The sequence below is a fragment of the Nannobrachium achirus genome, assembly GCF_963921795.1.
Source record: "Nannobrachium achirus genome assembly, chromosome: 10".
NCBI classification, from domain to species: Eukaryota; Metazoa; Chordata; class Actinopteri; order Myctophiformes; family Myctophidae; genus Nannobrachium; species Nannobrachium achirus.
In genome coordinates, this window is record NC_137819.1 from 49,380,661 (window position 1) to 49,396,309 (window position 15,649).

At 41.3% G+C, this 15,649-nt stretch overlaps 1 protein-coding gene across 2 annotated transcripts in view; it reads left to right on the forward strand.

The window, feature by feature from the left end:
* The first annotated feature begins 1,181 nt into the window (after positions 1-1,181).
* The window catches only part of atf6b (activating transcription factor 6 beta), a 29,033-nt gene continuing 14,565 nt past the window's right edge, over positions 1,182-15,649 (forward strand). For both annotated transcript variants that reach the window (XM_080734360.1, XM_080734361.1), the window contains exons 1-8: positions 1,182-1,485; positions 6,481-6,560; positions 8,594-8,675; positions 9,160-9,219; positions 9,311-9,390; positions 10,102-10,291; positions 11,380-11,544; positions 15,174-15,343. In XM_080734360.1, coding sequence (XP_080590486.1) covers positions 1,413-1,485; positions 6,481-6,560; positions 8,594-8,675; positions 9,160-9,219; positions 9,311-9,390; positions 10,102-10,291; positions 11,380-11,544; positions 15,174-15,343 — 900 coding nt within the window. In that variant the 5' untranslated portion in view covers positions 1,182-1,412. The remainder of the gene's footprint in view (positions 1,486-6,480; positions 6,561-8,593; positions 8,676-9,159; positions 9,220-9,310; positions 9,391-10,101; positions 10,292-11,379; positions 11,545-15,173; positions 15,344-15,649) is intronic.

Below are 15,649 nucleotides of genomic sequence, written 5' to 3' on the forward strand. Positions count from 1 at the left end.
AGATATGTTTAAATTAAGAATGTTTTAATCTAAAACAATTCCAGACACTGGACAGGTTGTGTACTTATAGTTTTACTTAGGTTTTAGCCTTTTAGGTTAATATTTAGGTTTTAGTTTATTACTTACAAGAGAGGTTAAAGTGAGCAGTGCATTTGAGCAGTTTGTTGCGACCGTAGGTCGCAGTTTACGGTCAGAACCGGCACAGCTTTTCCGTATCCGCCGTACGGGTAACGCCTGACACTGAGGTTCCCCTGACACATCACTGTGACATCACAGGTGAGGTGACATCACAGTGATGTCAGATACTCAGAGCAGGGATAACACCTGACACTGGTTTCCCTGACACATCACTGTGACATCACAGGTGACATCACAGTGATGTCAAATACTCAGTGCAGGGATCTCCATATATGGGCATAGACAGGTGACATCACAGTGTTGTGGCTGGTTCAGACAGGGTCAGGGATCTCCATGTATGGGCCTTCTCAGATGGACTGATGATGGCCTGCAGTTAACAATGTTGTCATGTTAGGTGTTGGTTTGGTGTCCTGTCCTCATTTACCCTGCCATGTTATGTAACAAAACACTAATCCTAATAAATAACAATAAAATGTATGTTCCTCCACACAGATATCGGAATAATAATTTAAAAAATAATAATAAATGCTACCTGCCTGTCCGTTGTAATGTAAATTCAATGTTTTTTGTTTGTTTTTGTTTTGTTTTTTCAGAGAGAAAAAAAAAAAAAAAAAACAGGATCCCATCCTACACAAGGGGGATAATATCCCACAACAATGCCTGTACGTGTTTTTTATTGGATGATGTTTCTCTTTTTTTTTTTTTTTTTTTTTTCTTTTTTTTTTTTTTATTGACAAAATATTACAGTACATACAAAGAACAGGTCAAAAAGCAGTCACATCACAATACAATTAAGAAATACAAAGAAAAATATAATAAAATAAATAATAAGCTCGAGGTTACTTAGGTAATATATTCATCACAGATTCTTATGGTTTTCACAGCTTTTAATCAGAATTCTGTCATCCCTCTGACGTTTGTGCCATGTGGCACTGGGTTGGCCACCCAAACTGTCAATTAAGCCTTCCTTCGCTAATTCGCTTGAGCGCCGTGAGTGGGCGTATCCTTTTCCGGAAAATAGATTTCCTTGTCTGTATGTCATATGCGAGACTGCTGGGCAAAGGACCGACTGCGAGTTATGAAACCAATTGATTAAAAAACACATTCATCCTGGGAGATTATTACTTGATTTAAAGTGCAAATGCAATTTGCAGCGTATTTTCCCTACGTGCTTTAAATAGAGCGCCAGGGGCCGTTCTGTTCATGTTCTATTTTAGATAGCTAGCACCTTGCTATCTAATCGCAAGCTCTTTCTAAAACACGCCTTTGTGGCTATGACTACGGATTTACTAGCTGACTTGGATAGTCGCTTCTTCGCTGATAACCTCCTAACGAGCGAAGACTGGGGTGAGTTAATAATGTGAACGTAAAGTTGTAAAATATGAGCCCGTTCTGGACATGATTGCAGGTTCTTGTGTGATAGAAGAAAGCTCGACGCTGGGATGCGCAGACAGACACTGGTCTGGTGGGCAGTCATTTACTGACAATGGGCGTGAAGGATTCACATGCGAGGTGTTGGTATGCCGAGGTTAGCCTAAAAATCCCCACCAATGCTTTAAAAGCGTGTCTTGATTAAGAAATGAGGAAGTTAAATGGCGTCTAGATGCACGTTGTTGAGCACATAGAGTCACGCATTTGCGTGTGGATCTGCGCGTGTTCGCAGCCATATACGTGCCCAGTGTGGAGTAAAGTAACTAAGTGCTTTTACTCAAGTACTGTACTACTTAATAATATTTTGAGGTATTTTTTTGTTTGTTTACTTGAGTATGTATGTCTATTTTCTGTACCTTTACTTCTACTCTACTACATCTCAGAGGCAAATACTGTTCTTTTACTTCACTACATGTATTTGAAAAAAGAAAAAGAAAAAAAGAGGGACATTCGAGTACTTTCTAGTTTGTACTAGTACATTTTGATATAGCCCTGGGGGCCGTCATGTATTCAGGGCTAATTTTGATACCATTACCAATAGACCCTACTTGTGTACTTTTACCCAATTCGAATTCAGGACTTCTTCTTGTAATAGAGTATTTCTACATTGCAGTATTGATACTTTTACTTAAAAAATGGGAGTACTTTCCCCACCACTGGTTAGCAGCGATACGTGCCCTCCTCCCTCCGTGTGGTTTGCAGACCCGGATATGTCAGTTTATCTTACACGCACGTGAAAGTGAGCGTTATTAAACGCCAATAATGGCCATGCCGTCTCTCATTTCATTCACACATTGTCTTCCCTTTATTGCACTTACAGACATGTCTTTTATGATCTCCTACTGTTGGAAATACATAGCCATAAATTATAACTACCAGGAGATATGTCGCTAATATTCGGACGTTGTGTCTCGTCCGAATATTAGCGACATATCTCCTGGTAGTTATAATTTATGGCTAGGAAATACAAGCGTTGTGCACTTGTGCTTGTGTTATGCTGAAGCTCACACCAGGTGGTCATTAGGCCTACTGCTTACACATTCTAGAGTAGACAATAATGTGAAGGCAATTAGCCCTGAATACATGACTATCATATGATAGTCATGTATTCAGGGCTATGAAGGCAATATGAAACCAGACAGTGGTGTAAGTAAGTAAGTACATGTGCTCAAGTACTGTACTAATTTTGAGGTATTTGTACTTTACTTGAGTATTTCCCACTTCCAATACTTTTACTTCTAGTCCATTACATATCAGAGGCAAATATTGTACATTTTACTGCACTAAATCTTTTGAAAACAGTTACTAGTTACTTTTGGAATTGCACCATTAATCCATAGAATGACAGCAGTCACAGCACCACTGGTGTTTGAAGGGTTAGAATTGACTAAAGCTCCAGACTAGAGTGACATGCGTTTAGGTTCAATTCCCGCCCATATTATGTCCTCTTGTCCTGTTGAATTGTCCTTGAGATTCTGAATGGGAATGTTTGTGGAATATTCAAAGGCGAGTTGTTGAATAAATGCCTAGGTTCTCTTTTACATTTCTCTCAGATTTGTGTATATGTATTTATGTACATGTCATTGACTGTTTGGTCTGGGAGGGTGTAGTAGACTAGACAACCACACGTGTGTGTCCTCTGATACATGGAGTCACCACCAGCCACTGTGTTTACTACCTGAGAGTGAGGTCTTTCACCGGGAGGGCGTAACACATGCATACTGTAGGTGCAGAGTCTGCAGATTATCCCTTCCAGTTCTGCTCCCTAAACATGAGCCCCCAACCAACTTGTAGTAATAATCTTGAGTACATTGACAGAACACCCCCCCCCCCTGCCCGCTTCCCACACATGTTCATTGGAGCACTCGGCCAAGCCGGATGTACTGTGGGAATGGAAACTCAGTCTCCTGAGTCCAGACGGTGGTGGGTAAGAACTTCATACTGTACCTGCGATGCCCTTGTCTAGCTGTTAGTCTAAGTTCACAATGCTTTTACTTCAAAATGAGGAAGTTAAATGGCGCCTAGACATGCATGTTGGGCTGCATTAACATACTTTTATGTGTGTTTTTCCACTTCCTCTGTGTGTGATTCGCTTCTTTAAATGTCAGTATAACTTAATTTCAAATGTTTTTATTGTAAAGCAGTGAAGCACAGGTATACAGTTTCAAATCAAATACTTATACAGTGGAGTGCTTCCTATTTTCTTACGGCCGGACTACATCAGAAAATGTGTGCACGCGTGCGCTGTCCGTGCACGTGTAAAAAGCCCCTGGCTACACCAAGGAGGGAGTAATTGTGTGGGAGACCTGAGGAGTCAGTGTACAAAACGCATACGCAACGCACGTGTACAAAATAGAACCGATCCTATTTTTACAGCATGCGTATTCGGGGCTCACACTATCCGTGGGCCTGGTGTAGCCGATATCATTGATATATATTGGATCTTTCCAAACGCGTTGCGCACCCGCAGTAAATTCTATCCACAGATTCACAGAAGCGTGTGAAAAGGCTTGTTGTAGTCCAACCGTTAAACAGACATGCACAAAACTAGATTGCACTCTGTCGAGGTGCCACCTTGCATCAGGTCGCACTTGTCGGTGGTGACGTCACAGAGAACGCTGTTCCCTCATTGGCTAAAGGCCCAAGCCACATACATATCCACCTGTTTCCGTGGGAATTTACTGAAGAATGTTTTGCACCACAGTGACCACACTGCACCACACTTTCGGTTAACAGCAGACATACAAGCTCACGTCGCGTCGCAGATGCAGCCGTTGTGAGCTTGTAGATCACACTCGGCTGCGGCGCCGGAAGCTTTGTCCAATTTCTGCGCAATGCACGATGGGATGTTGGAAACTTGTGGATACATACCCACAGACAGAGCTCATGTCAAATGTACATATGGGGGGAATACTCATAACTGTTCACAACCAAGGCTGCTTTTACATAACCGAATGTGTAGTGTACACTCAAACCCAAATAAAAACAACAAAGACTTGGGCTTCAGTATAAAATGTAGTCGATATTGCATCCAGAAGTGAAGTGAAATTTCGAGCTAGACGAGCATGCAGTTAGAAACATCACGCAGGCACTTGTGGGTGCAATAAATTGAAAATACTATGTTTCAACTGGAGCACAACTGTGTGTGTGAGTGTGAGATGGATTTTGTAATGCAGGTTAAATCCCCACAACAACCATGTCTTGTTGAATGGTGCTTAAGCAAGACAGAAGCCTACTTGCTCACTCATTCCAGGTTTATTTGCATAAGAGTCTAAAGAGCATTTGGCAAATGCCTAACAAAATGTAAATGACATGACGTACATGAGCTTCAGCTTATCCACTGATGCACTTATACTCTCTCTTTTGCAAAGAGAAAGAGAAGTAGGCACATTTTCAGCTTCCATCTCATCTAGGCTAACCTTTTTAATAGGCTGACTTTAGTTTAAGACAGAGGCAGTCTGTCTTCTGTACAATAGTGTAGATCTGTATAGGGTAGATATATGATATGATCCCAGCTCCTCTATTGAATCTGCAACACCTCAAGGTAACAAACCCACCTTGTTGGCACTGGGCAGTTTCTTTCTTTGCCACTACTCAGGTTTCCTTGGCTTTTGTACTACTCCCTGCCTTAGCTTTTGTATTTAGAAGTGAAAGGAAAAACATATAGGAATAGGTGGTAATAGGATAGTAATACAATAGAATTGTATCATCATTAGTTAAAATTGACTTAGTTAAAGGGATAGGGTTAGTTACTTTTTGTGCCCAAGGCACCCCAATGTGTAAGTGAAGTCGCAAGGCACACCTGTATTCATAGTGAAAAGTGGCTGCAATGTGAGCTTGTAGAGCTACTATTTTTTAAATTAATATTTATTTTTAATCAAATACAGATGAATTCCCCAATTTTGACATGCCCAAAATATGGATGTCAGGTTGATTTTTTTTTTTTTTTTAATGGAGGAATAGATTAAAATAAACCTTTTTAATGAGAAATAGGTGTGCACAAAGTACCAATATGGTAAATCTAAAAAATAATAAGCATACAATAATAATTTGTAGTTGACACAACATTAATGCACACCAGTGTGTCTCAGCACATTATGGAAACCACTGACTGTACACACCAAAATGATGAGGCAGAGAATACAGCCTGTATTGATGAGGCACTGGCCAGTGGCCACAGTCAGAAACTAAAAGAAAGGAGTGAGCCTCGCACTCATAGTCTCACAATGCAAATAATAACTATCAAATGGCCCTGTTCCTATTCCCTCGAGAATATTGTATTGTGCTGTTGCTCTTCAGTGGCTTGCAATAAGTCAGAAGTGGAACAAGCAGATAACCAGAGTTAGCTATTTATAACCTCATATGAACCAAAGGACACCACATGATTCACACCTGCTATTAACAGGAAGCCAATAGTTGAATATGTTTGACTGGTTGTTTTCATGGGAGCTCCTCTTCTCTTAGCTCAAAGTCCACGGTTATTTGTTCTCGCTCAGCCCTTCATCACAGAACCAAAAGATGGACGATAGGAGAAATAATGGTTGATGTCATGTAAACGTCTATTGTGGTGTAGTGGTTTTAGGGCTGGCTTCCTAGAAAACAATGTTATGGCTGGCCCAAGTGCATAACAGTAGCTAACCTTTATTATTAGTAAGCAGAGCTTTTGTATCACCTTGACGCTCTGTGAGTGTAAATAGTGACACTGAATGAATTTAGAGCTATATTGTTGTTGCCCTGTACATATACATATTATTTTTTGTCTCCTATCATGCCACATTTATCCATGTCTTTCGCTATCTCATCCTGTTCTTTCTCTCTCTCTATCACCATTAGTGCTTTCTCTGGGCGTTCTTTTCCTTGTACATAATCCATATATTAATCATCATCTCTAACTTTTGTCCATGTCCTCAGATGCCTGCCTGTACCAGTGTGAGAGTATGGAGGAGGGCGAGGACGGAGATTTCAGCCGAGGGACGAAATACGATACATCGGTACAGAGGCATACACACAGTACTGTTTTCTCCTCTCCTGTCTCCTCTCCTCTCCCACGGCCAGTGACGGTGTAACCTGATCTCACCCCAGTCTCCAAAATACTCTAATCTAGCATATGTTTCTCCATGCTAGAGTTCACACGGTTTGCAAGGTTTAGAAGGTGATCTGGGGTTAGAAACAACTACAAGCCAAAGGCCGGCAAATCCAAACGATATACTGAAATTATGAATATTTTGAATATACAAATTTGAATATTTAAATGTAAAAACAGCCCACATTTGAGTGCGACCCCTCTGAATGGTTTGGAAAATATAAAGAGTGCGACCCCTCTGAATGGTTTGGAAAATATAAAGATTGCTTCTGTTGTTTATGCCTAGAATGTCAAGGCATTGGCCAGGCTCTGTTAAATGAAGCGTTGGTGAAAAAGGAGACTGGCTGGCGAGTGGCTAAGTCAATAATGGATAGTAAATGCAGAACAAAAGTACCACTTCATGTCCTGTTCAAACGTATTGTTATTACAGGAATGGGGAGTATATAATTTAGTATTATATCTATATCCTCACTGTCAGGCAGACCATGTATCTCTATTTCATTGTCTCCAGAGAGTATGTTTTCCCCTCCGTCCGTCCGTCCGTCCGTCCGTCCGTCCGTCCGTGCGTCCGTCCGTGCGTCCGTGCGTCCTCGCAGTTTGTGAGCGCCTAATCTCAGTCGCTGTTGGCCCGGTCGCTGCCAAAGTGAGCACACACATTCCCTGGAAGCCAATCTAGAACCTCTGCCCTAAATTTTTCAAATGGGCCTTTTCTAGCGCCACCTAGTGGCCGATGTTTGCAAAACACATTTCTGTGCACTACTCTTACAGATTTTGTCCAAAAATCCTACAAATCGGTAGGCAGTATCTCGACAGTCATGTGATCGACACAGATCTGTCCGATTTTGCATATTACATCCTGATTGGCTAAGATTGGCTTCCAAAGTTTGTGGGATCGAGCCGTTTTGAACAAAATGCCTCAAATCACAAACGCAAAGTGCAATTATCATGAAATCGCGCACACACGTTCCCACTAGGCCGAGGAAGAAATGCCACTTAATTTTTTTTAAATCAGCCTCATGGTGGCGCTATAACAGGACGATTTGTGGTTTTACCTATAACTCCACCGATCAGTTTCAAACTTTGTAAGCGCACTCCCTAGAAGCTAAGGATAAACCTTTGCCCTGCATTTTTCACATAAGCCTTTTATAGCGCCACCTTTGGGCCGACTTATGTAAAAGACATTTTTGGATATTACTCCTTGAGATTTTATCCAAAAATCACGCAAATCGGTACACAGTATCTCTATAGTCATGTGATCAAGTCCGATCCGTATGATATTTCATATGCCATCCTGAGTGGCTAATATTAGCTTCCAAAGTTTGCAGGATTGCACCACCAGGACGCACAGTCTGGTGGAGACCTGTGCTCGGAAGAGCACTGCTTCTAGTTTTTTTTTGTTTTTCTTTTCTTTTCTTTCTTTTTTTCTTTTCTTTTTTACAAATTGATGCCCTATTTTCATCGTAAGCATCAAAGCTAAACCTTAATCATGATCTTGACCTTTAACCCTGTTAAAAAGAGTAAAAGTCTTAACTTTGGTGAACCAGTGAAATGGAGGTTAAACAAGATAAAAAAAACACAAACCTTGTGATAGGCTATCGTTTGGTGGGAAAATGGTTGTGTGTGTTTGTGCTTTCTCTCTTTCTCTCCCACTCTCTGACACACAAACACACAATGCCTGCTGAGGTTGATCTAGTCACTAATCCTGGAGTTGCTTGACCTAATTCCTTTTGCATTTTTTTCTCTATTTTTTCTTTATTACTACTCTCTTTCAACCCCCCTTTCTGTATCTCTTTTTTTACTTCTTTCATTTCTGTTTTGTTATAATATAAACTCTCTCTTTCGATTCTATACCCCACATTCTTCCCTCTATCTGCCTTTCTCTCTTTCCATTCTCTTTTCCCCCACATGTCTAATTATCGCTGCCTCTCCCTCCCTTCTCAGTTTGAGAATGACCTTGTGCTGACACTAGACCCTGACAACCCCACATCGCCATGGAGACACCTCGACAACAACCTCCTGACAGGTACTAGCAGCCAGCCAACCATGACAGCCATGGAACATTAGCAACGTCAGGAAAACTTTAAGTCAGCGCCTTGCTTCTTTTCTCAGACAGTAAACTATCAAATAATATCTACTGACACATCCAATACTGTAGAATAATACTGTTGCTGTGGATTCGTAACAACAATAAGTAAAACAAAAACTTCTGAAATTGTTTGGTAGTTATTTCTCTGATGTAACAATGCTTCTTGTCCATAACCTTTATACCGTTTTTATTTTTATTTATTTTATTTTAAGTGGTGCCCCATTTGTAAGAAATGTGCAATTGTGGAATGAGCAGCACAGCTGAATATTTGGGCCCATGAAAAATAGCCTATTGTTTAATGTATTGGATGATTGAAGTCTTTCAATCACAAATTATGCATTTAAGTTCTGTGATTGCAGAAGTCAATTAAATTGGTATTTGTGAGCTGTGAACTTATCTTTTTCTTTGTCTCTTTCTTTAGGTGACAGTCCAATAATAAAAGAGGAGATGACTATAACCCAGCCCTTACCTGTAGAGATGTGTAAGTGACTCTTTCTATAACTTCATTTTATCGCCTTTTCTAGGCTTTGATATACAGCAACTAAATGTTCATAATGTGTGTGTCCGTACAGTGTTCCAGATTAAGGCAGAGCCTCCATCACCTGCCTCCTCCCTGGAGTCTGACTGCTCCTCATTATCACCAGAGCCACAGGTGAGCGTAGGTTAACTCTTTGTGTGTGTATATGTGGGGTGAAAAAAACTTCTTGAGAAACAGGAGTACAACAAATTTGTGATTTATTTTTTGGAGTTTTGTCAAATCGTCGTCATTGAGTCGGATGCCAACCCCGATTTTGACGTGTTGTGAACTTGTAGATGGCTCGGCTATCTATATATTTATGACTATTTAGTATCTCGAGAATGGTCGGACCGTTCGACTTCAAAATCCAGCGGGAGAGTGATGCGTTGAGTGGGATCAGCGTATATATATATATATATATGGAGTACCCTGATGTCATCAATAGTGTCCAGGACATGATTGGTTGGGCATACCTCACACCATACTGTATATTGGCATAAACGGGTCACAGACAGGCAAACTGGAACAACGGGTACTCTGACAGCATGTACATTGTACAACAGTGTTAAATAACCAGGTGAGGCATGCATTCCCAACTTTCCCATCATTCCCAATTTGCATTGTTCATGAGTAGGCCGGTGCCCAACGGTTCTATCTCTTCTCGATTTTGACCATGACTGTTTGTATACCCAAGTTCACCTGGCCAAGCTTCACGGCCACGGGACGCTTAATGAAATGAATTCATAAATAGCACCGCTCACTTCACACTGGGTGTAATTTTTAAGTGACAACTAATTCAGTGGATTGCAAGTCACTTTTCCTGATGGTACGTTCTGTCTCTGCCAGATCACAGTGAAGGGGGAGAACCCCCCCACTCCTCCCTACATGTACGGCGATGTGCTTTCCCCTCCGCTGGGCACCATGGAAGTGACCGTGGCCTCCACCACCTCAGTCTCCCAGCCACAGACACAGAGGCCCACGGTGTCGCACACACAGATACCTGCCCTCATCAGCACGATGGACACACAGGCTACAGGTATGCTGATTTGAATCCTGCGAGGCGTATTGTTGAGTCTGGTATATATGGCAGATACTGCTGGATCCGTACGTAATGTTAATTTAACTCTGAGAGTGTACACATGGAGCCGAAGATGGTACCATCCATTTGTAGGATATATGTTGAGTTGTTGTGAAGGAATGAAGGAATACAGAATTTAATCAGTGATACAATTACCGGTTTGTACAGTTTGGAACTGCAACAAACATTCTTTTCATTTAGTGCTTGACACCCGGACGTGAAGTGTGCTCTGTGAATACAGTACAGTATTATCTGAGTATACTTCTGACTTCCTGAAACGCCCAGATAATCATCAACAAACTCAAACTGTATCTCATGTTTCTACTGGAAAGAGCTTGCGTTTAAAATAAAACGCTGAATCTAGTGGTTTTAATATTCTCAGGAGGGTCAACCGTGTCGGTGTACAAACTCACATCCCACCTTTCACCTCTCTCCCACATCTTTCCCTCCTCTTTCAGACTAGTTGGTTATTATTAGATGTTGTGCTCTATATCTTGTCCTCTCGCCGCTCTTGTGACTCAAGGAGCATAGGAATATTATAGCTATTACCCTAAGCCATCCTTACAACTGATTAATGATTACTGCTACAATTCTGAATGAATTAAACCAAAGAATTTTACTCTTGTGTACTTTTATATGAGATGTACTATAACAAATAAAACATCTTGGATTTTGTTCCTGTCATATGTAAGTCTATCACTATATAAAAGTCAATACCTAAATACCTAAAATAAACGATGACTCCAGATTAGTATGACTCCAGATTAGCCATTTATATTCCCTATGATTGTTTTCCTGCATCAATTATATACTTGCTCAGAATACATTTTTTAATTTACTTTGTTTTCAAAATGTCTACATTGCTTAAAGGTTGTGTAGGCTAATTGCAAACATGTTCTTTATTTTGGTATCGTTATATTATAACTGAAATGGAATGAGGCACATGTTGTAAGCTACTGGAGTCGCTTCAGTATATTTTACATTGGTGTCTTTAATAGTAATATGACATAAATGTTTAATGCCAAAAATATGAAATTTGCTTCCAGTACTCCCAACAACAGCCAGTGTGAAGGCCAGTACCATACTGAGCAGTAAGACTCCCATCCAACCCAGGCCCATCTGTGTCGCCACAATCCCCGTCTCACAGACCACGGCCCAGGGAAAGACCCTGATCCTGCAGAGCCTCCCTGCCATGGAGCAGCCAAGACCTGGTGAGAGAGGCTAGAGGGCGTGACAAAGTATGGCTAGATGCGTGTAGCTGTGCACATGTTGTAGAAGACTTATTTTTATTTTTATTTACTTATATATTTAAGATGTCTTATATATCAACCAAAAAATCAAGTATAAATCAAGTACCGGTATATTTTTGCCAGACCCAGGGGGTCGGCCTACATAAGGCTTTGTCGGTCTGTCGGTCTGTCTGTCGGTCGGTCCCTCTTTTCCTCAGTGTGCCTGTGTTTGCCTCTGACTGCTCATCTGCCCCTCCCTTCCCTTGCTCGGCTGATTGCCTTGAGTGCCGTCACCTGTACGGGACCAGCTGAGTTGAGTTGGCTGACGAGCTGCTGAGACTATAAATTCCTGTGTGTTCATGTGTTAGTTCAGTGCTGCAAAACATTTGCCCCACAGCCATACTAGTGAAAACAGCCCATCTACAAGCTCACAAACATTTCCAGCTGCTCAGCCTATAAAATCCTGTGTGTTCATGTGTTAGTTCAGTGCCATACTAGTCAAAACAGCCGATCTACAAGCTCACTACGCTTTGTTGCTGAGACTATAAAATCCTGTGTGTTCATGTGTTAGTTCAGTGCCATACTAGTGAAAACAGCCGATCTACAAGCTCACTACGCTTTGTTGCTGAGACTATAAAATCCTGTGTGTTCATGTGTTAGTTCAGTGCCATACTAGTTTTCATTGCGGGTCTGGCACAACCAGGTGACCTGGTCTAGTTATATAAGGCCTGTTACTATCAAAACCTCCACCGGCTGTCAGTCTGTCAGTCAGTCACACGTCACACTTTTCCCCTTCTCATATCGCCGCCACTGTTGCCCCGATCCATGCCAAACTTTGCACACATACTCATTTCTCACCTGGGCCTCTTCTATCGCCACCATGAGGCAGATTCTTGCAAGACACATTTTTGGACACTGCTCCTACAGATTTTGTCCTAAAATCAGGCAAATCGGTACACAGTATGTCTAGACTCATGTCATCAACATGGATCTGTTCCATATAGCGCCACCATGAGGCCGATTCTTGCAAGACACATTTTTGGACACTGCTCCTACAAATGTTGCCCTAAATCACGCAAATCGGTACACAGTATGTCTACAGTCATGTCATCAACATGGATCTGTCCCATTTAGTGCCACCATCAGGCCGATTTTTACAGAAGGCCTGTTATACTTGGTTGGAAAATGTGCAGAACTAGTGCTCTGGCGTCCCCAAAGTAGGGACACCAGGTTGAAAGTGGTTAAATCTGTGGGTTTTATAAATATATTTCAAGTATTAACGTGAGCTTGTAACTAAATAATAACTACACTGGATACATTGGAACATAGCTTATTATTTTCCATTTCCTGAAAAGTAAAGGGTTTGGGTATACGACAGAGATGTAATGTAGAAAACCCCAAATCCCATGCTGTTAGTGTTGTGTCTTTAATGTTTCAGCTGGCTGCATGAGTGTGTATGTGAGAGAGCTTTTGTGTGGTTTTCACAGGAATGTGTATGTGGTCATCAGTTTACAGAAATCCTTCATTGCATACCATTGGTACTTGCTGTCATTGGTGTCTGCATTTCTTCCGTTGATTTGCCACGCATGACGATGCCAAAATATGGTGTGCATGTGAGGTGGTGCATGCACAGTGTGTGTCAACAAGTGTGTGTCAAAATCAATGTTTTGTTTTTTTACTCTGACATATGGGCATTTGCTGACCTGATAACTGACCTCTTCACATTGAGATGTTGTGTATTACTCCAGTGCATACTGTAGATAACTATGAGCTCCATACATGTAATGTACTCTGACACACTAGCCCAACCAACCAGATACATGGTCATAGAGATTCTCAACATTTTTTATTTCAAGGACCCCCAGTTCACCCTCTGAATAACTGTAAGGAAATATTTGGTTCCTAATTACCAATCCCTGCTCCCCAGACAGCACACTGAGAACCAGGACTTGCGCATAGTGCAAAAGGAAATTGAGAAAATAGAATTTCATAAAATGCATTCAGAAAGTACACCTCACATTAGAGAACGGACAATACTATTTGGACAATAATCCTAAAATGAGAACACAGAAAATGTGAATGACAAACATGTTTGAATTCTCTAACATACCGTACAGTCTCATTTGGGGGTTTTAATTTCTGCCTACTCTCTCAAAGTGGAAACCTCATGTTGACATGGTGAATTCTCTGGTATTCGTTTCTCTGTGTCTGGAGAGTTGAAGGCCATTATGTAATGGATGATTATATAACTTCTCACCGCTCAGTGATGTCACATTCTCTTCTCTTCAGTGGGCAGGCTGGTGTTCATTTTCAAAAGATTCTGGCATCTTATTGGATAGGAGAAATTGGAGAATTTAAAGGAGGAAGAGATTTGAGGGAAGTTGGTGGGTTGATGATAATGCTCACGTGTTCCCCAGATCCAGCCTAAATTCTCCATTATGCTTATTGAAACGAGGCTGTAATTATTGTATCTTTTATATCAAGAGAACAGGCAGCCTTCAATGTCCTTTTTAATTAATTAATTTTATTCAGACAGTGCATAATGTAAGTAATGCTGTATACCGGTTGCAAAATGGCAGAGCTACAAGTGTCACACGTCAGTGCGACGTGCTGTCAACTTTTTCTTCTGCAATTTTTGGTGCACACCACTGTCGCACAACCAAGTACAAATCACACCTAAAGCTCTGGTGAGATTCAAGCCTAGGCCGAACTGTAGTGTAGGTGTTTCCAGAGGTTTTTTTATAGGCAAAAAGTTGTTTTTATTTAGATAAAACACTGTAGGGAGACAGAAAGCTGGGGTACTGAAGGGAAAGTCTGTGGCTGCTGTGGCTGCAGTCATATGGCCAGCACACTAACCATTCAACCACCGTCCCTAGACATGATTGTTTTTAACCAGTATGCGTTCAACACTGTTGAACGCATACTGGTAAATTCTGTAAAAAATATTAAAAGATATTCTGTAAAAAATAAGAACACAATGCCTGTTGAATCAACAGGCATTGTGTTCTTATTTTTTACAGAATAACACCATTTCTCCTGACATTTTGTCTAACCTAATCATTTCTCATTCCTTTAGCAAAACCCCATCACATGACACATGCCTAAGAGACTCCCAGTCTGGTGGCACTCATAATACATAATTATGTTGGTCACTCTGAATTGAGTTAAGTGAAAAACAAATTAAGACCATAGTGTGTCTAGTGATTAGATTTAGTGCAGTGGTTCGTACCCTGCGTCTCTGGATCCACATGTAGCTCTTCTGGCCTGCAGCGAAACGACTTCCAACATTTCAGGCTTTCTCACTAAGGACAGAGCCTGGAGCAAGCAAGGTTTGTGCCTCCTGTGCCAAAAGGGAGGGAGCAGACTTTGTACTCTGATTGGTCTATAGATGTCTCACTGTCAATTGAAAATGTCAAGAGGAAGTGCAGAGTTTGAGGAGGAAACAGAAAAAGTGTGTGTGTGTGCGTGCGTGCGTGCATGCGTGCCATTATGTAACATGTATGTTTGTGTGTGGTACAGTATGTGTATTTGAAAAGAATGACGAGGGATATGCATGTAATGTAAATGCCAAAAATGTTAAATATCTCTTTTCTCTTGCTCTCTCTCTGTAGTTGTTCTGTCTCAGTCGGTATGTTTGGGTTCGACTCCGGCCATCGTTAAAGTGGAGCCAGTATCTCCCAGCATCCCTCAGCACTGCTCCAGTCCTACGGCCCCGCCCTCCAGCAAGCCCATTGTCCCAGCAACTGCCTCATTGCCCGGCAATAATTGCAATGACATCGATGTGAGTGAACAGAGCCATCCATGACACTCCTCTCAGTAGTATTTGACATAAATGAAAGATTTTAGAGCAGCAAGTCCCAACCTGTGAGCCATGAGATTATTGCAAGTGGACCCCCAAATAATTGAAAAAAATAAATACAAATAAGATTTTATATATTGCCACCATTCACTGCGCTTTATTTTGAAGAGCCCCGTAAGCCACGATCGTGTCCATGTTGTGGAAATTCACGATGATGTAATGGCGATCAGTATGTTTACTTTCACTCGGAAATGAAAAATGTGTCGCTGTGAAAAAAGGGGTTCTCGG